Here is a 22,607-nt window from a genome sequence, read left to right on the forward strand (position 1 = left end):
TTTTTACTTTTGACGGTGAGAAAAAATTTCATTCAACAAAAAAGAAGAGAGAGAGTTTATTGAGCGACATAGGGGAGCACGCATAGTTTTACGTATGGGGTGTCGATATCAGATTGAACAATTTTGCCCTCAAAGATACTGAAAACATAAGGTATTTTGACAATCATAACCTTTTATCCATATCATGCCCCAACCTGATATTGATCAGATATCGATATCAACGTATTCAAAGTTGACACCTAAAATCACTGATAAAATGCGATGATAGAATTTCATACATAGGAGGGTAGCGAGATAATTTCACATAAGAAGAAGAGTGGAAGACACATAGGTGATATGTACATATAATGTGCCCCAGCCCCGCGACAATATTACGAAAGCCCTTATGGGTCCCACTTATTTCATGGTGGGCCCAAGCCTAATCTCCTTTCCCGTAATGAGTGAAAAGGGAGGCAAGTGGTCCTGGTCTAGTCGTCAATCTAATGAATCAGTGATAGGTGATGGTGGGTCCCACACGTAGATAATTGAAACGTGAGAGATAAATATAGCTAAGTCAGAGCGGGTACGTAACTTCTTGGTAGGGTTGGGCTTTATCATCCAAATTAATGGCCTCTAAGTGGTTTTTAGATTGAATGTCTCCACCTTAGGGGTGTCGATCAGCTGGTTCGGTCTGGTTTTTGGTTTCGATTGGGTTGAATCAATTTATGATGTGAGAACAAATGAATTCAACACATTAGTAACGGAATTTTCAATTTTGATCTTGTTTGGATGTAGTTTATTTTGGTTATCTTTTATTGGATTGTTATCTAGTTTTATACGATTTGGATTTGATTTGACACACACACTCACACTCACACACACACACACATATATATATATATATATATATATATATAAAGAAGAAAATTGTTTTAAATATGTCGGAGCCTAAATTGCTCCTTACATCATTTTTCATATTAATCTTTCATTATCTTTTTCTCTTTCATGAAAAAATAAATTAAAAAACTACTATCAGAAGGGATAAGAAATGGGAGTAGGTACTGAGAACCCTTCCCCTATGCATAAATATGGAAAAACCTTTTCTTTTCTTTTTCTCATGTAAAAAAAATAAAAAATAAAAAACCTTCCCCTATACATATATGTGAAAAAGTCCTATTTTTTTTTTTTTAGGGTTCGTATTGATTTTATATTGGTTTGGGTTAACTTTCGGTCTGATTTTCCATGTTTGATACGATTGTCAATCGGTTTGGGGCAATTTTGATTTTCATTTAGCTCCATAATATTCCAAATAGAAGTCGGCCCATTAAGCCTTCAGTTTAGATTGGTTTTTCGGTTTAATTAATCCACCTTCAACATGCCTACCTCCAACTTAAACCTTAGAACCGTGTTTTCCATCACTAACAATGAAAAGAGAATTCCTTTCATTAGTTCATTCACATATCGTAGGGGTAGGATAGAAAGCTTATAATTTCTTAATATAAGGGTTTTGATGGTTGGATGGGATTTTTCAATAGTAATAATTTTTAGATTCCGTACAATAAGTGCATAAAAAACATGACTCTCAATGATTGATTTCTCTTCACCTACTTTACCTACGGGGATTTTGAAACGCCACAAGAAAAAAAATCAATTACTATTTATTACATTCAAAGAAAATTATATAGGACTTCTGAGTTTTCCTTCACCCATGATAAACAAAGAATCCCTTATTCCATGGGTTCACAGCCGATACTGATAAAAATTGGCCGATCTAACACCGATTCCGAAAACCGTGGTGCCTCACAGAAGTCAAGAAGGGATTAAGATTCTCCACGGTTTAACATTGAGAGCTGTTCAGCTCTTGGTTTGACCACCAGACCTAGTCTCTTACCCTTGTGCTTCTTCTCCCTGCATTTGGATCCTCTCCAACTTTTTGATCGAACAATCAAAAAGTAGTTCTATTGATTCAATGAACAAGTACATTCAGGTAAACACCATAGAGTTTGAGATAACGTTTCTTTAGCAATAGATATAAAATGAGAAACCATCATGGAATCTGTGGCAATCTTACAATCTATAACCTCCTAGTTATATAAGTCAAAATTTTTTTTGCCACACTTAGAGGCCAAAAGGTGTTATCTAAACCAAAAGTCAGGCGTTGTAGGACCACTGAATTACCCCAAACCTCCATCAAGGACCATCCTTGCTGTGTTGAATATTCTGCAAAACAAAGAAGAGCTATGGCACATCCTTCAGTGAGATCCTATCCAACTTCCTTCAACCCCTCACATGCATATCTGGGGCTTTGTGCTAATCACCTGACTTGTTATTCCCTTATTTTTCTCTTCTTCATGGTTTTATAGTTTAGACCATCTGATTTTAATTCTCACTTGCAGTTATGGTTTCAAGTATCGGTCATGTATCATCCATATTGGATCGGTATTGCTTGAGATCGATACCCAATTCATGATCAATCTGGATTAGTTATCCATATCGGTTTAGGGGTAAAATAGTAAAAAATGAGTACTTTAAAAAAAAAAAAAAAAAAAAAAGAAGGCAAAATCAACCGATGCCCACCAATCCGATCCAATCTGATCTGAATCAGTATACCGATACCGTCCCCTAAATCCATGCTTGCAGTAAATAACTCTAATCCCTCATATTTTACTCTAATCCTATATGTAAACATTGAAGTCCCTAGAAGCATGGAAAACCACTAACAGATCTAAACAAAATAGGAATGGAAATATTACCTAGCTTCAGGATGGATCAAATAGTGAGTGGATACAACAACTACACCCATGCCATGCCCAATTTACCTAAAAAACCCATATAAAAAATCATAAGTAAAAAATATTCAGATCAGATATAGATGTAACAATATCCAATCAAAGAAGGTAAAGCAGGCAAATGATGCATGAAGGGTGTGCAATGAGTCAATATTATCTCATGAAGAATTGAAGATTAATAATGGAAAGGAAACGGTGCTCCTTTCAAGAAGGCACAATTATAGAACTTGAAATCTAGGCAAATGGATGGGATGATGAATCCTATTTCCATTTCAACTTTCTAATAAGTGGAGGAAAGAAAGGAAAAAAAAGAAGGGAGAGAGAGGGACAACCCACCTAAAGTGAGTGGTCCTGTGACTCTTGTCTATGGATTCAATATAATGGGAAAAAAAATTATAAAAATAAATATAATGGGAACAAGAACACGCAGACATTAAAATATACACTCTCTCACATAATCGCTTTCCTCTCTGCATTAATATCATAAGTCTTTTGTTGTATATTCGGACACCTATCAAAAAATGTCTTCCACTCTAACGTATACAGTGCTAATATATGATACTAGGGTACAATCATTTTCCCCTGGTAACAAACTTGGTACGAACCGTAAACTCAGACGTCCTAAGTCCGACTCCCACTAGGCACACCTTGGGTCATTCACACGGGGGTGTTTAGCGCTCTTCACTGCTTTTAATGAAAGTTGAATAATTCTCATTCAACCCCAATATGATCCCGTCCATGAAGTTGTAGGGTCAGTATGGACCCGTGAGACTAGTCAGGCCGAAGGCCTGGATACTCATTGTTAGCTCAAAAAATAAAAGGGTATAATCATTTTCCCCAATGTAATATACCAAAACAAATTCCACCCCAAACAGGGAAAAGTACATATGGGAGATGCCCTATTAGGCTGAGATTTGGAACTAGGGCTTCCACCAAATTATGGGCATAATTGTGTTTGAATACTGTTAGTATATGGTTGCAAAAGTAAATTATTTTAATTCCCTTTATTATTTTTTTTTTTTTCTCTTTATTAGGTGTTTGGGGGAGGGTGTTGCAATGGGTTAACGAAAAGTTTAATTCAATACAATTTTATATTTTTGTAAAAGGTTTTCTAAGCAAACGATATACAAGAGCACACTAATGAGATTCAATGGAATGATTTCATTTCATGGGGGGAGAGAGAGAGAAGCATACCCTCCTCGGCGGCTTGGAGAGCCTTTTCCCTAAATTTTGATAGTCCCCTAGTGTCTTCAAAATTTTTTCCCAAAAAAAAAAAGGGGAAAAAAAGTGTCTTCAAGAATTGATTATGTTTGTGATGATATATAAGAGGATCAAAGACAACCAAGCCCTGTTTCTTCGAGTGCAAAATACTAAAATAAAATCAAAGAAAAGGCCAGGCGAGGTGATGCAGAGTCATGTACATCGTGGGCCTCGTGGCTGAATTTAGAATCTAAAATGGACAAGGCCCAGAAACTTATTAATTTGCTTCACATTAAACAAGAGACAACTTGATTAAAAGAAAGACCAACTTGGGTGATGAAGTCAGATTCTTTCCAATTTCTATTCCCTACTTTTATTGGTGGGTCTTCAATTTAATTAGGTGGCTGACTTGTCTCTTTATTTTTTTTTATTTGGAAATTTTTGGTTATCACTTAAGAAATAAAAAGTTACAAGGAGAGGTGCAATCATCCACCTTTGTACCAACAGCTTGTGTGTTGGAGCATGGTTTCAAATGATCAGTTCAATCAACTGATCCATCGCCAATCTTGTAAGGTGGAATGGTTCTTAATAAGGGTAAAATTGTTTAAAAATCTTTTTTTTTTAAATTAAAAGTGAGGGTAAAACCATATAATATGCTTCAATATGGTTGATACATATCGGTATCGACCAAGACTGATACAGATATATTGTCTCCTATGGGGGAGTGTCATTCCTGTATGTACATGATAGCCAATGAGAACGTATGAGAAAGTATTCACACAAGAGTCAATTTCCCTTTCATGGGAACAGGCCTATCATTTTACCTTCCCTCATCCCCCAATGTGTCAATGTGCATGGGAACAGGGTCCATGCTCTCTACAGAAAACATTTTCTCTTAAAAATCATGTGAGAGAAGCTAACAGATTAAGTATTCTAAAGGAATTGTCTTTTGTTGGCCAACTAAGAGGAAAATTTGATTAATCTTAAATATTTGTCATGTAGCATATTAGATGGGACCAAAAAGGGCAACAGGGTGTATGACTGTATGACAATACCCGGGAGCGGTACATGATTGATTTTGGGACTAAAATTTGATAGCACTATCAATCTAATTCGTGCCTTGTCCATTCAGTAGTAGGAATTGTCACATTATCATACCACATGGCAAAAATAGATGGACCATCAAGGAAGCCTTCTCTTGGCAGGACCATGTTTTGACACTTTTCCCAAATAATGGTAGGTAAAGACGGAGATTGGGTGCATTCTTTTACATCGTAATTATGGATCCACCACTTGCTAAGTTACACTACTGCAACATGTGACACAACAGTTAAGTTGCATTATTGTAGCATATTGGTCACGGGTTCAAAACCTAGAAACAGCCTCTTCTGTGAAGCAGGGGGTAAGGCTACATACAACTTGCCCCTCCCATACCTCGCAGTAGCGCTAGCCGGGTAACATTCTTTCTCCCTATTCTTTCTGGCACACTTAAAAATGTTGCCCCACACTATTATTATTATTATTTTACTCACAAAGTATAAAAGCAAAATCCCCCTCCAATTTGCAAAGTAGCTCGTGTCTTTTCAGAGGGAGAGCCCAAAGATTATGGTGGTAGGTTACTCTGTAAGCTGGCGCTGATTTATGAAAGGGATATATATCATTCAATCCTTAGTGGACACCACGAATATGTACAATAGAATGACTTATAAGCACCCAACTCAGGAGTATATGACCCACCACTACTACTCAGATGATGGCGGCTATGGCATAAGCTTCTAATTGCAGAGTTCAACTATTTCAACATCATAATCAATTATACACATTCCACTGTTCTCATAAAATTCCTTTTATGTATGATTAATGCAAAGAATTAAGGAGAGGAAACCAAAACATAACAAATCTTGCAGAAACAATTTTAAAATTACACTTGCTTTTTTAATTAAAATATTTTGCCAATCAAAACAATTTCCTAAACCAATCACAACTTTGGCCAGAGAGAATTTACAAATTTGAGTATAGAACATACAACTCATGAACACAACTCAAATGGGCTAGGAAAAACAACGTTTTGAATGATGTATATGATACTTTACCTCCCTTTATTTTCTACTGAACTTCTCAGTTTCATTAAAATAAATAAATAAATAAAGAACACAACTCAACTCAGCCTTATCCCAACTAAATGGGATTAGCTACCACATGGATCCTTTTTCTCCAATCAGCTCTATTCAAAGCCATACTAATTACTAGTACTAAGCTAAGCATATCTTTCATCACTTCTTCTAAAGCTCTAACCAGTTAGGAGAGTTCTTATGGTTCTGTGTAAAAGTCATTTCAAAAACCTAAAAAGGCCACCTGAATAATCTCTTGATTTGGACTAATTTAAATCCCAGAACATAAATTTTCAAATACTTGATACCCCAGCTGTAATTTCATAATGTGAGGGGCCTCGATAATAGTTTTTCCTAAATGTTAGGGACCCAAAGTGTGATTTATCCCTTTCTTAGACCGAAAGCATATCGAGACTAGGGGCAAGTACTTTTCATGTCCCACACAGCACCCTGGTAACACAGAATAAGGGATCGGTTAGGGGTGCGATCCACATCCTATTGTCCAGACGGTGAGTCCTTAGTATTAACACAGGATACACCCGACCAAAATTCTGAAAACTAAAAGTAGACCAGACAGCTCATTACAATTTCACAAGTTTTGAATAGTTCATCCTCATGCCGATTGATGAAAAATAAAATTTTAAAATGGAATACTTGCAAGCAAAATAAAGATGAAGTGAAACTACTAGAATCCAGAGTACCAACCCAACCCCACCCCCCCCCCCCACAAAAAAAAAAAAAAAAAGTGAGAGAGAGAGAGAGAGAGAGGTAAAGTTTCATTCATTTAAACTAATTTGACAACTTTTACCAAATAATAATAATAATAATAATTTGGCAGCCAAAGCTTAATGTAAAAACAATAGAGACAGTATTCTGATTCATAATATCACCCTGTAGATAAAAGGAACTTTGATAATGTGGTATCTACTGTTGAAAGTAACAATTGTATGTGAAAATGCTAAAATGAATGGTGGATGGCCTACAACTTTGAAGTGGGAAATGATAGATCCACTTTACCCTACGAAAAGCATTTCTTTGAGTCCTATATAACCGGAACACTTCCATTAGCCTGCTGCATGGTCCCAAGTGAAGTGCCTACAAAACCAGCAACTACTTGTCAAGTTTGTCAGGACAAACTTATTCCCTATCTCCTAAATATCCAACCCTGTACCCAAAAGAGAGGCATGGAAGGGCACTTGGCATCCATGGGCAGAAGTAGTGTTAGTAAAAGTAAGAAGCAAGAATGATGCCTCTTGCTTAACTTACAAGCTATCACATATTTTTAGCACGTAAAACATGCAATGCTGAATGTATAGTGAAACCACAAGTTAATAAAATAAGAAAAATTTCAAAACCAGAAAGAACAATGTAGAGCTGTGTAAATCAAACAGAACTTCAAGACCATATTCAAATTAAGATATCAAAGCAGTAGATTGAGAATATATGACATAATATTATGCACCCAGGCTAGGAACAAAGTAATGGAGGAAGCGAGGAGATTCTATTCCAAGATATCAGTCGAGGCACAAGCCTAATTCGAAAATATCATATCTAATCCATTTTAATCAGAAGCCAGACCAATATTTTCCAAATCTCCAGATTGAAAAAACACTTATCCTCTTCAGAGAATCTACTAGCCAAATTTGGAGAAACTAGTTCCTACACAACTGCCTGTTTCTACCAGGGGTATGGTTGATTTAGCCACTCTGACCAGTAAATGGGTAGGGTACCAACTGGATTGCATTCATGTGGTTTCATGGCTTTCTCAATCTTATGAATCTGCCACTGCTTATGGGACTTTTCCCTAGTATTATGTTCTTCAAACATTATTCTGACAAGAGGATACACATGAACTTAGCGCAAGGGTTCCAGTGCCTTACCATGATGCCACATGGCATATGCAGGAAATGGTGTATGGATGCTTCGTACGTATAAACATATTTTTGGGTTATGATTATAGGTATTACAAAATTGTTCTACTGCAAAAAGGAAGAGCATATCAAATGAACCGAAGTGAGGAGTAAGTAACTACCAGAGTTTCCAGGAAAATAAGGAGCAGGAAAATATCTGCCCCTCATCATCCCCGTGGGAGAAGCATCAATAGAGTTTCCAGGTCTTGAGAAGTTATTATCCTGAAACTGATCTGAGAAGTTTGTGAAGTTTGTGACTGCTGGATGTCCACTTGAGTTTCCCAAACACAATTCAGAACTTTGAGCCAGAATTTGGTCAGGCTTCCGTGAAGCATGCAATGGATAAGTATCTTTCTGTTTCAAAAAATATAAAAAAAAAAAAGAAATGGGGGAGGGGACAAGAGGAAGTTGTTCATTTCTATACAATTCAAGCAAAATACGGACACAGCCAGAATTCTTTGATAGCATAACATATAAATATAAACAGATACACAGTTGACCTGCCTAAATTTATAACTTAATAAGAGGTGCTGAGGAAAATAAGATGCCAAATGCTAGTTAATCACAAGGTTCAGAAAAAGCAGCAGCAAGGCACATGCCACATGAATAAGCTGAGCTGCGAACCTTATTTTGCGGTAGATCATCCATTCTCTCATGCGATGAATCCTTAGGTGATGAAACCTGAGATGGCAATACCACAGTTCCCTGTACCCCTTTAGGGCTCAGAGTATCACTGGAATTTGTCGATGCTTCATAAAGATGGCAGAGTGCTGACCGGAGATGATTATTTCTTTGTAAGTTGTAGACTTTGGTTGCTAGAGGAGATGGAGCATCTGATTTAGTTACCATTACATTAACCTAAGTCAGATGGTTGAAGACCAATAAATCCAGACATGGTGAGATTGAGACCATATTTTAAAAAACCAGACAGGGCAGGATGGTTGAACTGGTTTAGACTGGAAATGCCTCTTTTTCGGCTCGGTATAGACATAGAACTTCCTAGGACCAAACCCAGAATCAAACCATATGGATTTCAGAAACCACCCAGTTCAGGTTGATGATTTATTTAACTTTTCAACATTAATTACTTTTTAATCTATTTTTCAAAACTGAGGTTTGATAAGTCAAAAGAAAGAGGCCCCTTTTGAGTTTGATGCCATGACCGGTTTTAAAACTATAGTTGTGACACATGGGACAAGAGATTCAGGTTCACTTTCTGAATTGCTGAAACGTCTGATTAGCTAAGAGTAACTTAGGTATGGACATTTCTTTGATCATATTATCTGTCCTCCTCACTAGATGTCTCAACATGAGAATTGCTAAAAAGAAAACTTTTTCTACAAGTCCATGGATACCTTTGGTTGAAATTCTGCATTCAGGCACCTGCCCAGGCTTGCGATATCTGACAGAATCACAAGGCTTTCCTCTTCCTGTAATTGATCCCTTGGAAAATTCTCCACCTGACAGAAAGCATGAAGAATAATACTAGCATTATCGTGTATGTGGTTTGTATTAGTATATATCTGCACTACAGCTATGGTTCAATGCAATCATGTATGAGTATGACAGGAAATAGGTATTAATTTATGGGATAATTACATCCTCCTCCCCTGTAGTTTGATGAAATTACGTGTGGGTCCAAGGGTTTGAGCGATTTACACCCCCCTGACACTAACGGTGTGAGTATACTGTTAGTTTTACACAGTAAAAGACCGTGTTACCCTTGGGATAGAACCCAAGCTTTTTTTTTTTTTCTTCTTCCATACGAGTGTTGATGGAAGGAAGGATAAAAGTCGTCCGCTACAGCGAGGGACGGCTTTTTCCAAATTTCTAGGTTCAGCTCTCTTTCTCTCTCTATCTCTCTCGCTCGGGTGATCATATTAGTCTTCTCTCTCTCTCATCTTCTTCTCTTTCGGTGATTTTGGCATAACATATTCCTAGGGCAGAATGGAATAGGAGGAGTCTATTCTGGAGATCTTGGTTGTCTTCAATCGGACCTGAGCTGAGACACAAGAGGATAGAGAGGAGAATCGAGGATTCGTGTCTGGTGAAGCTTTTTGTGTTTGATCCCTCACTGAATCTGAGAGGAGATGGCCTTATCTGGAATAAGAGGTCTCTCCGTCTTCATTAGTGATGTTCAAAATTGCTGAATAACATTCAAGCTAATAAGTGTACAATATAGAGATTATCAAACTGCTGCAAGGTTTAGAAACTCTGGATTGTATACGGGGTCAATCTCCTTTGATTATGAATTGGATTGGATTGAAATCAGCCAAGGATCGGATGAAATTGGTCAGAACTGGCCAAAACCTAGAAGATGGAATCAAGAAGAAGAGTCATGGATTTCCAAAGATTTTTGGTTTTTGGAGTTTATGGTTCAAAAGTCTGGTAGATATGGCTACCAGAGGTCACTTACATTGATTTTTTGCAGAATTTATCAGTTTGGGTTTGGATTTGGGAAAAAATAAAAAGAGAAGGAAAGTAAAGGAAGAAAACCACAAATGTATGCAAGTGGAAAGCTTTGCTAAGTTATTGTATCAAATGGTCCTAATGTTGGAATCTATACTAGCATTCCGGTTCCGATTGACTGATTTTATGGTTGAATATTATCCGTGGTAGGACTATTTGGATAATTGAAGCTAGCCATCTGTGTGTGCAGGGTAAAGGACTCTACAGCAGGACAACTGAATAATGACTGAAATACAGGACTGTTAATTGGTCCTATTTTCTTGGCCTTCAACTCATCTAGTTTGCATATTGGCAACATTAGGACTCTGCAAAGTCCGAACTCCGACTCCAACTGAGAAGTGTAGAATCAACATAGCCGACGGTGGTGAGTCGGTGCTCTCTCCGGTCAAGACAGTCTTTAACTGCTAAACAGGGAAAAAAAAAAAACTCTGCAAAGTCCGAACTCCGACTCCAATTGAGAAGTGTAGGATCAACATAGCCGACTGCAGTGAGTCGGTGATCTCCCTGGTCAAGACAGCCTTTAACTGAAGGGTGTTTTAGTAAGTTCATTTTATTATAAGTATATTTTCAGAATTAAAATGGTGATGTCACCAATTAACAGTTTCAAATTCACGGTGACTAATGGATTGGACCTAAGTGTAAGAATCTTTCAAACTATAGGGGAGGGGGGCGTAAATCGCTCAAACCCTTGGATCCACATGTAATTTTGACAAACTACAGGGGAGGGGGATGTAATTATCCCTTAATTTATTGGTTTGGTTTTCTTTTTCTGCAACACAAGGTAAATAGAAACAATACAGAAGAGACACCAGTTGTTAGTCTGATCTCAAAAATTGGGGCATTAGAAAAAAATGCGCGATGCAATGTTCACCAATGCCATGCAACAAGGTGTATTTAAGATGGCAAGCATGAAATAATATTTAGGCACATGTGATAAGGAATACAGTGATACACTTAGGAGCCTAAAAAGATTATGCTAAAGGCGGAAGTTGCAATTACGTGAGGGCGGTTAAAGTGGGGCAGTTGAGGGGAAAAAACAAGGCCTTGCAGCAAAAGATTGGTACGATGGACTTAATAGATGAGGGTAAAGGACGAGAGCATATAGCAGAAAAAAAAATATTGCATTCCATTCTCACAAACTTCTCTAAACTGAAAATATACACGTTACCCATCTCAATACAATTTGACCCAAATAAGTCAGAGGTAAGCAACTTGGGCCATCCTTGAGTTGGATTGATTAGCGTTGAGGTCACAACTCTTCAAGTTATGCTTGGTCAGAGAAGCCTGACCAAACTTGATCCAACTCCAAGCCACAAAGTTGCTACAAAGTGAATTAGATTTTTAACAATAGAGATTCTAGGAAATTTTGATGCTGCACTAATTCATGAAACTGGCATATAATGTGCAGAGAAAAAATAGTAAGACATCTCATTGCTAATATCTTCAGCAGCAATAGCTAAACAGGGAAAACCAAGCAAAGTATTCTTAATACTCAACCTGTAATTAATGTGCTGCAAAATTGTTGTTACTTGAAGAGTGCAACTTTTTTAAGATTTGGCTGACAATTTACAAGTTAAATGTCATGAAAGTAGAGAATGATTTGACAGAATAGGATAGCTGCAGGAAATTTCAAGCTGTCCTTACACGTTTGAGCCTCTTGACAACTTATGCCCATATTTGCAGCTACCCCATATGTTGTTTCCAAATCATCAAATGGTTGTAAACCCTCAACTGCCATCCTACAAAGACAAATGAGGAGGCTTGCATTAATTTTTTTTTTTTCTGAAACAAAGGTGACCTCAATGCAGTTGAAACCTAAGATCATGAAGATATTCTTGTTAAGAATGAGCGAATAAATAATATATAACAAGCCAAAAGGTAAGAAAATTTTCTTTCTTCGTATCCACCCTCATGAAATGAAATGGCTAGATATCAATTCATAAAGATAACTAGAAATGAGTCCTAGGAATTGAAGCTATGCAGGTATGATCAAGGTCAACATACAGTCACAAAGGTGAGGTGAACATACAACTTGGTACGTCTTTTTGAAGGAGACATTACACCTGCTAAATAGTTTGTAATTCCAGGACTAAGTCCTGAACCATCAATTACAGCAGCCCCATCAATAGAAACTGAGTGCCCTGTACAGAAGAGGGAAGGATCAGTCTCGACAACTTAAGAGTTGAACATAAGAATTTCACTTCAATGAGAAACTTTTGTCCAGATGATCTGCAGACTGTAGAGCTAGTATGAGATAAAAGATACTCTATGTTGAGGAAATTAAGAGAACTCCAAGAAAGAAATTTGCACATCCAAAATTCTGAATTCAAACTAAAAACTACATTAATCAAAATAGACTAATATATCATAAAACGGCCCAAACATCATGAGTGATTTAAGTATAGTACCTCCAAGAAAATACAAAAACCTATGTTCCTAAACTTGTTCTATTACACGGTAAAGATCTTGAGATCCAGTCATGACCAAATGACAGCAGTAATATTATCACATCTCAATGTTTTGTTTGATTCTTTTGCTGTTCTCACAACTGGCACTTCAATCCATGTCCATTTCTAGCACTTTTAGCCCCAAAAGAATGATAGTACAGTATATTACTTTTACAAAACAGCTTATCATTGGTAAGAATTCATCCCATTCTTGGGTTGGCCCAATAGGAGATAAAATAAACAAGAATCAAGATGGTTCAGTTTCATGCGAAATAGAGAAAAATATCAAACCAAAGGATAATGTGGCAGGTTAAAAGCTCAAAAAGGAAAACGAGCAAAGACCATAAAGCACAAAAATAGAGGTACGAAGAAAAGGTGTTAGAAGCCATGCCTTAACCACAGTTATAGCTCTAGTCTACAAGGAGTGGACATCTTTTAAAAAACCCTAAATAATAGGGAAATGGAGATTAGACATCACCCACAGATGATGACTGAACTAAACTATCATTCTCCTTCAAAGGGGGTCCAATCAACACACGCACCGTTGGCAAGGGAAGACTAAGTCAACAGCCTATCTCTAAAATATAACAGCAGCTGAAAAAATAATGTCGGTAAGGGCATAATAAGTACCACCACTTGATCTTTTTAATGGTACTTCGGGAGTTGGAATGGAGGAGGATTTTTTACCAAGAAATAATTTTGTTTCTCTTTTTCCCAGAAAGAGATTCCAAATTATCCTGGCCATATAACAATGAAAAATTCAATACTTCATGTGGAACATACAAAGTTGTAGTCTTGTAGATTTGGGGGGATAACTCTTTTTTTGTATTTCAAGCAAAAGCGTAGGTAACTGATTCTTGCCACACAAGAACAATGAATTCCAGGGGCAGCAATCACTGTAGTCCCCAATCCAGAAGGAAAGGATCAGTCGTAACTAGCAATTTAGAAAAGAACTTGGACAAAAAGGAAGCAGCGCAGCCAACAGAATGAACTTTTGATTTTCAATGCAAAAAGAAGTGGTGCAGTCAACAGATTGAACTCGGACAAAAAGATGCTTCCACACAAATGGACTTACCAACCACAAAAAATAGTTCCCAAAGAAAAACACTCTCCACGAACAACACTTAACAAATATAAACAACAAAATAAGATCAATAATGTCTTTTTAATGGCAGTGTTAGGTGGCTGCAATCTATTGCTGGTGGGCCATGGAGATACTTTGACCTTATTAGGAAAGCCAGGTTCTTGTGTTATCAAGGAAACCTCTATTTCGCTTGGAAGATGTGATCTGCTAATTCCCTATCTCATGAAATAGCCAGGGGTTCAATAAGGAATTTCTGTATTTAGATCCTTATCCCATTGAGTGTCCCTTTGGCCACTTGTTCATGTTGTTGCATTTCATATCTTTTACTTCATTTCTTTTTTTTTTTTTGCAGTAAGTTTATCTTTATATAGATACTTTTCCAAGTGTCAGGAAATAACCCCAGATCAATATGGACACAAAAAGAACAAATAACCCCATATATATTTTTTGAATTACAACACCATCAACAGATCCAAACTCAGAGACAACTATCACCAATGTAGATAAGACATCAACCCTATCTAGCAGAAAGTAACAAAGATTTCTCATTTTGTAAGCATTCATCAACAATTGAAATGAGATATTGACTAGCAAATAAGTCAATTTTTTTAAATATGAATCCTATGGCCATCATTTTCTTGATGCATATCTTGTGAGTTAACTATGATCATATGATAGAACAGATCAAATAGACCAGAAAAAAGTAGTTACTTTTTATCTCTCTAGAGATGGAATAATTCATTCCAGCTTGGTCATCAACAGTGGAATCTGAAACGGCATGATCATCCGCATGGACAGACTCAGACCTCTCTTGCTCCACAACTCTAGCAGCTTGGTCTAGAAGATATCAAGGAATTCTTAGTAACAGAGTTTATGGTCCCACAAAATGCTATCAGAAAGGGATAACTGACCAAATCACCCATCAAGAAATAAATAAAAATCTCAACAGTACCAAAGAGATGCTTCTAAAAAAGCATTTGAAACCTGTAAAACTTAATTTTTATTTATAAGAAGTGGAAGTAATTTAAGCATGCTTAGGAAATAAAAAGAAATAGGATAAAATAAGAAAGGGTACTACCCTGAGCTGTTTGCAATTTTTTTCTCCCCTTCCTTGGAGGTTTCTTATGTCCTGTACCACCATCAAGCTCCAAACCAGTTTCTTCTGTGGAATTAAATGACCTACAACGCTCTGAAAATATTAAAAGAACTTGTATCACTTAAAGCCACATCCATGACAAAAATTTAAGTTTATAATACTGAAAATATAATTTTTTTTCTAAAAGGTACTGAAACAAAAAATCAACCAAAAAAATAACGCACCAGTCTACAAAATTTTTTACCTAGAGATACCACTTAAGGTCTCTATTCTTCTCATTGCATAATTCTGAGTCTGAATATGTTTAGCAATAATGTAAGGAAGGATATACATTAATGAAAAAGGAATTACAAAAAGAGGGTTTGACAGTCTTTAATCTAATCAAGTGCAATGACGAATCTCCTTCCTGCATGAACAACCACTTGAAGCCTGGAAAACGAGTAAATTCTAAGACGATAGGTCCTCACCTTTGGTGGAACATCCCATTTCCATTTGATTGGAAAACCAAAATAAATGGCTCCTAAAGTATGTGATATAGCAGATTTTATGTGGTATCACTGGATAGGTAAACATATACAACACATGGATGTATACACATGTAATTTTCCTTTATTCCATTACTTCTCTTTTCATTCCCTACCCAGTGGAGAGAGCTTATCTGCCCTTTCCAACAGTAAAAAGAACTCTCATAATAAACCAAGCTAGAAAATACATAATTACAACTTTCCTTCTCACATTGGTGGGAAATTCTGACAATTGAAACCCAAAAAAAAAAAAAAAAAAAAAAAAAAAAAAGAAGAAGAAGAAGAGGAAGAAGAAGAAAGAAAGAAAGAAAGAGAAAGAGATCCCAACCTGCATGAGCAGCATACTGACTAGCCTTGATGGGTCTCTTACAAGCGTTGCAACAAACCTTCACAGTTAATTAAGAACAAAGAATCAGAGAGACAAAGTGCATGATGGGAAAGAAAATTGAAGTAGAAAACAAATTCAATTTAAAAATAATATGCGTTATTCAACTGCACAGTTTGTCTACCCAAAACTTACTCTGATAGTCCATTCTTTCCATCTTGTTCCTCCATTAATATCATAAGCAGTCAGAATGTTGGTGGATATTCTCATCAGTTTTATGATTCATTGTTAAAGTATGATGGATGAAGTGGAGAGGGGCGTCTAGAGTGTTGTGTGATCGACGTATTCTTCTAAAGCTTAAAAGAAAATTAAACAGGACAGTCGTAAGACCAGCTATGATGTATGGTGCAGTTGTTGGGCAGTCAAGAAGCGTAATATAGATAAATTGAGTGTAGCCGAGATGAGGATGCTGAGATGGATGTGCAACAAAACTCTGAGAATAGAGTGGGAAATGACAGGGTTAGAGCTGATTTGGGAGTTGCCCCCGATTTAGGATAAGCTCAGAGAATGTCAATTAAGATGGTTTGGACATGTCCAAAGGAGGCCTTTGGATGCTCAAGTTTGGAGGAGAGACCAGACTCAAATGGATGGAGCTAAAAGGACTAGCGGTAGGCCGAAAATGACCATTGATGAGTTGGTAACGAGAGACATGCAAAAGATAGGTCTTTGGCTCTAGTATGGCATCGAACAAAACTGCTTGGAGGGCAAAGATCCGGGTTGCTGATTGTTCGTAAGTGGGATGTTCAAGAGGTTTTGCAGTGCTTTTCTTTTCTTTTTTTTCCTTTCCCTATCTCGAATCCACATAGCCAACCCCATTTAATTGGATAAGGCTGAGCCGTGTTGTTGTTGTTGTTCTATGATTCATTGAGCTTCTTGGTCAATGATATATGTTGTTGAGAATTGTTGTCTATATATATATATATATAGTCAACACTTTTTAATAAACGGGAATTTTTTTAAGCCAAATGTTTCTTCTCGTCGGATGAGCACCCAAAAATCATCGTTCTGTTAACAATTATGAAGCAGTTGAATTCCAAAGTCAGGTCAGAAAGATGATTTTTGGGTCACCAAAGACCAAAGGGAAGTAAAATATTCTGCATTTGCGATGATATCTTCTCCCAAATAAAAATACTAGATACACATGCAAATCACTACAAGAAATCAAAATCAGGACACTTCAGCAGATGATTGTGTTGTTATCCAAGTAAATTGACATACACACAATACATACAACAGATACGACATTAATTAAACAAAAGGTAAACTTCCAAGGCATATCAAATATAAGATTACCCACAATCATCAACTCATCCATTATCGATTTACTAAACCAAACCTCAATCTGGATAACAAAACCATTATCGATTTATCATATACCAAACCTCAATCTGGATGACAATACAATCAAAATTAACAAACACGATACGTCCCTAGGGAGCTGAAAGGTGTTAATGCATATTAGTAATTCCAGTTTTTCAGACATTACCAAATGCAAAGGGTCTTGCAGTGGTTTGCAATCAAAAACATGCATATCTGCACAGAAAATCAGAATAAGTACATATCTCCCATTACCAAAAATTATACCAATACAGAATCAACATTGAAAATCATAAACAATTTGAAATGAAGGATTCGTGTAACCAAGAGAGAGATTACTCCCATAATAAGCAGAATTAGATATTAAACTCAAACATTCTAAATAATTAATTTTGTAGCCTAGCTAAAGTTATGTTTTAGACTACTTACAAGAAAACAATAAAGAAAAAGTTTATAATATAGTCCCTAGAGAGTTAATTTGGCAAATTTTAGAGAAGAAAAGTGTTTTGGGTACATATGTGGGCATAGTTAACAATATGTTTAACTAGTGCAAGAACTGTGGGGGAGGTAGGGTAGTGAATTCCCAATTACAATTAGATTACATCAAGGATCAGAATTAAGTACATATTTGTTTGCGCTAATCATAGACAAGCTGACTACAGACATTCAAGATCAGATCCCTTGGTGTATGCTTTTTCCTTCTGATATTGTTTTGATTGACGAAACAAAAGTTGGGATCAATGCAACGTTGGAATTATGTAAATCAATCTTGGAATAAAGAAGTTTTACGATAAGTAGAACAAAAACAGAGTATATGGACTGTAACTTTTGTACAACAATAAGGCTGAAAGGGAGGTGGTGAAAATTGATGAAAGAAGATACCACAAAGTGAAAATTTTCCAAAGAATCAGAATAGGGTGGATGAAGTGAAGGGGCACGTCCAGAGTGTTGTGTGATCAACATAATCCTTTAAGACTTAAAGCAAAATTTTGGAGGACAGTTATATGACCAGCAATGACGTATAAAGCTGAATGTTGGGCAGTGAAGAAACAACTGATAGAATTATTGCTATAGCAGTTCCATACAAAAAGACAGTAAAATTAACAAAAATATGTTATCAAATTCCTCTAGAAATAGATGATCAAAATATCAATAAAGCTTGTTCCAAGCCCCTGCCTAATTTAGTCAAGGAAATTGAATTAAATGCAATCCCCTACACTAGATTAGTTTAAAACAAATATACGTAATATCCCAGGATTATGAATTAGATTTTGGCAAGCCTCACAGCATAGCACTAGAGAAAGAAAGATGATCTAACCTTCCTCTTCAAGCAAATTTGCTTCATCTGCCTCACGTAATTCTCTATGAATGGACTGAACAGCTAATTTCTCGTGGCTAACCTCCTCTGGCAAGGAGTCTAACATAATAAGTCAAAACATTAAATATTCAAAATCTACAATCCAGAGTGGATAATGCATTACTTCATCTAAAACAATTACAAATATTGAATTAACTTCCAGGTAAAATGCACATAGAGAATGGCAATGGTGACAACCATGTTATATCATATATGAATTTTAAAAAACCCAGCTTCCTCTACCAGTAAACTGTAGCTGCAATGAACAGCAGCCTGCATTGATTCGGATCTTTACCCACAAACAACTAACTGCCTATCATTATGCTGCTGAAAATAAAGTATAAAAAATTATTTGGCGAGGATATTATCAAGAATATAGCTCTGCCAACATAAACAAAAATCATTGATCTTACTGTTATTATTAATAACACTAAGTCAAAATTAAAGCTTCATGTTACAGAAGCACACTAATAATCGGTTAATACATCCTTGGAAACCCATTAGCGATACAATTCATCAAGAGGAATATTTTACTCTTCTTTCCCTCTTTCTTAATTCGTTTTCTACTTTTTCACAGCACTAGATAATTAAACCCCCCCCCCCAAAAAAAAATACTAAAAATATGCTAATTTAGATCTTATCCCTAAAAGCCAAGTTACCAGAAAAAGAATTGAGTGGTAAGTGTCAAAGTTGAAAAACCACCAAATAGAGTGAATGAAGTGTCAAAGTTGAAAAACCACCAAATAGAGTGAATGATGCACACAGATGCCTTACAATATCACATGCCTTAGAATTACCCTCTCCAAGGACCCTCGTCATCGCATACCTTTCCTATTTTTGATAATGGAACCAATCTATTAAACACATGACATGTAGTACAAAACTTTCATCCAAAAGGACATCTCCTGACATAAGGGAAAGATGAGAGAAGAGAACGTGACATAAAATAATTGGTGGGAGATACACAATACCCAGTTCAGAGTTAAATGTCCAATCATCAAGACTCTTTTCTTTAAGACTTAGTTAGAAACTATAGCCTGCCACCATTTGTCCATGTAAACAACCCTGCGGTATTTTCTCTCCTTTTGCAACAAAAGAAAAATTACTTTAAGTTTCAGCAAAAGACTTCTTATGTATGCCAGCCAACCGTATGTTTCCAAACAATGAGATCCACTCCTGATACCACTGGTAATTCAGGCAACACAACTCCGGAGAAAACTAAAGGCTATCTGATGCAATATTCAACTAGAAAGAAGAAAAAGAAAAGACTTTCCTGCGGTTAAGGTTGGTCTGGTTCAATTCTGATTTCCAAACTACTTAGCTAGTTCAAACCTGGTATATGTTACAATTCATGTGTTCCAGTTCACATGTTACTATTTATGCCAGCTTTATTTTTTTTTTAATTTTAATTGTCATTTAAAACCTATTAGTTAGTTGGATTAGGGACTCTATAAGTCCAGCTTTATTTCAGTCTTGTTCTTTATTATTTAAGTTTCCTAGTGAATTTAAGTTACCTTTATCAATTCAGGATTAGTTAGGTGTTTCCTTTTTTGAGTTTGAGTTTGTTGTAGAGTCTTCTATATAAGTTTGTAATGAGTTAGTGATTCAGATACACACCCGTGGAACGATTCATACCCATCTAGGTATCCAGATAGAGATGAACCAGATCCATATTTGATCATTTGATCTAGTAGTATTTTAGTAGTTGATTTTATTTAGGTGAACAATATCTTTAGATTATTTTATTCTGTTTATTTTTTGGAAGTTGCATACGTAGGACATAGTTAGAGTTGATTTTAGGTTTCCTTTCTTTTTGAGTTAGTTTCTTTTTAAGATTTCTTTCCATGTTATAGAGTCTTTATTTTCCTTTATAATGGTTGTAACCGATGGACAAAATTAGATAATGAAAAGATGAATCGAATTGAGTGTTTGTGAAGCATGCGGGCTATTGTGTGCCCCCCTTCTTTCTTGTGCAAATCTTCTCTCCCTCCCCTGCAACTCTCAGTTCATCTCAGGGGTTCTTCCCTACCCCTACCGGGCCTCCATCAGTTAGCCTTGGACATGACTTTGATAAATAGAAGTAGGCTTTTCCCTTCGTAACTGTGGTGATTCAGAAAAAATTCTCCCCGCTGCAGTGTTCAGTAGGACCCTTGGTGGTGATTCCAGGAACCCTTACAATGATTCCAAGGTTTGGTGCTCGTGGTTATTCCAGCCTTGTTGATCAAGAGGTAATTCCTGATCATGTCTTTTATTTCTTCTCTTTCCCACAATTGCATAAATATCAGTTTTGCCCTGTTTAAGAAGCATAAAATTTATGCTATCGAATCATCTGGTTTTCTGGGTTTTAAGAATCCTAGCCTCAGAAGTAATCTTTCATTACCTCAAATCTGTCCATCTGCTTGAAATCATATTTTACAAACTAGATCTACTGCTTGTGTTGTTCATTTAACTGGAATTTCAGGCTGATCAAAATTTTTCAAATGGAATTATCTGGTTCTATCCCTATACCTGCGATCCTTTCGCAAGGCATTTTAGCACTGCATTACTATATATATATATTTTTTTTTCTCTCTCCTTTCTCAGCCTTTTTCAAAATTTCAGACCCAATCTTAGTACCAGAAACTGATGTCACCTCAGCCAGCTCCATCTAATTATAGCCTCCGCCATTTGATCATTTAAAAAAAAAAAAAACACTGGTCTGTCTTGTTGCCATCCTAAAATTCTATGTAGGAGCAGAGAACATTTACAGTTGAAGAAATGGACTTCTCATCTAGGAACAATGAACTGTAAATCATAATTCACAAGTTTTGACCTCTCTTCTATGAATTGTGATCCATGGTCAGTTTCACTCAAAATTCATGAAATCTTGAACTTTATACGGTCCCTGCTTACCACTTGGGGCCAAGGTTCGAAATTTCGGATATTTCAGTTCTTTTTTTTTTTTTTTTTTTTTTTTTTACCGAGACAAAATGGCATACAAAATATAAGAGTACATAATTTCGGTCATCTCGGTCACATTTCGGTCATTTTGGCCCAAGAAATGAACTATTTCATTGAAATTTCGGCCATGTCGGTCATTTCGCTAATTTCGGCCACTTCAGCCATTAGCCCCCCAAAATGGCCAGCGAAACACATAGGAAAAAGTACACCATTTCGACGAAATTTCGGTGGTTTCGAAACCATCGAAAAGAAACAAGTTCTTGCACTTTGCTTGGGGCTGGTAACATGAATTCTGTTGTACATTCCACCCCTAGTTCATAACATTTTCACCTAAACTATGAGAATACAGAAAGTTCGGTATTAAGTCAGGCCAAAATATTGCTAAGCAAACAATACGAATACAATTTTGTATTCTTACACCATGAAAGAAAGTAAGAAACCATAATTCGAACACTTCCTTTCAGTGCAATGTAAAACCATGCAAGTAACCAGACAAAAGTAAAGCCACTCCCATTTTCTTGGCAAGTAACATAAAGATTTCAAAAAGGAAAAGGAGCAAGCCCCATACAGAAAGTAGGCAAAGAAGTCATTGTTACTAATATTTGCATTTGGCTTAAACTTATTATGTTTCTATGACACCAATAAATGATGACATGCATTATACATTTAAGAGATTTCATAATATGATGTAGATATATTTAAATAATTCAATATTACCATCAAATTAAATGCTTACGAGTAATTACAATGCATTCTCAGTTGCATACAGCTGATGAACTAGCAAGTCGTTGCATTGTTAATTTGATGTTCTAAAATGCACATTCATTTTCCATAGTCCTCAAACCATGGATACCATGGGCTAAAATAAATGTGAGTACCTGCTGTGATTTCTGAGAAATTTCCAGTTTCCAAAAGCCTCACCATAGCTGCCATCCTCCACTTTCCAGGCGTGCATACCATTGAGACCAAGGCAACCTATGGATTGATAGTCTACATCAG

At 36.4% G+C, this 22,607-nt stretch overlaps 1 protein-coding gene across 7 annotated transcripts in view; it reads right to left on the bottom strand.

Moving 5' to 3' along the window:
* Positions 1-6,844: 6,844 nt before the first annotated feature.
* Positions 6,845-22,607, bottom strand: part of LOC122057662 — a 29,181-nt gene continuing 13,418 nt past the window's right edge. For 3 of the 7 annotated variants that reach the window (XM_042619851.1, XM_042619847.1, XM_042619850.1), the window contains 12 exons: positions 22,487-22,583; positions 18,630-18,716; positions 17,481-17,527; positions 15,938-15,995; positions 15,068-15,178; positions 14,701-14,826; positions 12,488-12,599; positions 12,103-12,197; positions 9,345-9,449; positions 8,614-8,822; positions 8,112-8,343; positions 6,954-7,174 (listed from right to left, as the gene is read on the bottom strand). In XM_042619851.1, coding sequence (XP_042475785.1) covers positions 7,122-7,174; positions 8,112-8,343; positions 8,614-8,822; positions 9,345-9,449; positions 12,103-12,197; positions 12,488-12,599; positions 14,701-14,826; positions 15,068-15,178; positions 15,938-15,995; positions 17,481-17,527; positions 18,630-18,716; positions 22,487-22,568 — 1,317 coding nt within the window. In that variant the 5' untranslated portion in view covers positions 22,569-22,583 and the 3' untranslated portion in view covers positions 6,954-7,121. Of the gene's footprint in view, positions 7,175-8,111; positions 8,344-8,613; positions 8,823-9,344; positions 9,450-12,102; positions 12,198-12,487; positions 12,600-14,700; positions 14,827-15,067; positions 15,179-15,937; positions 15,996-17,480; positions 17,528-18,629; positions 18,729-22,486; positions 22,584-22,607 lie in introns of all 7 variants that reach the window. The other 4 variants (XM_042619849.1, XM_042619846.1, XM_042619848.1 and 1 more) reach the window with 2 other exon arrangements.

Source organism: Macadamia integrifolia, chromosome 12 (genome assembly GCF_013358625.1).
Source record: "Macadamia integrifolia cultivar HAES 741 chromosome 12, SCU_Mint_v3, whole genome shotgun sequence".
Lineage (NCBI taxonomy): Eukaryota > Viridiplantae > Streptophyta > Magnoliopsida > Proteales > Proteaceae > Macadamia > Macadamia integrifolia.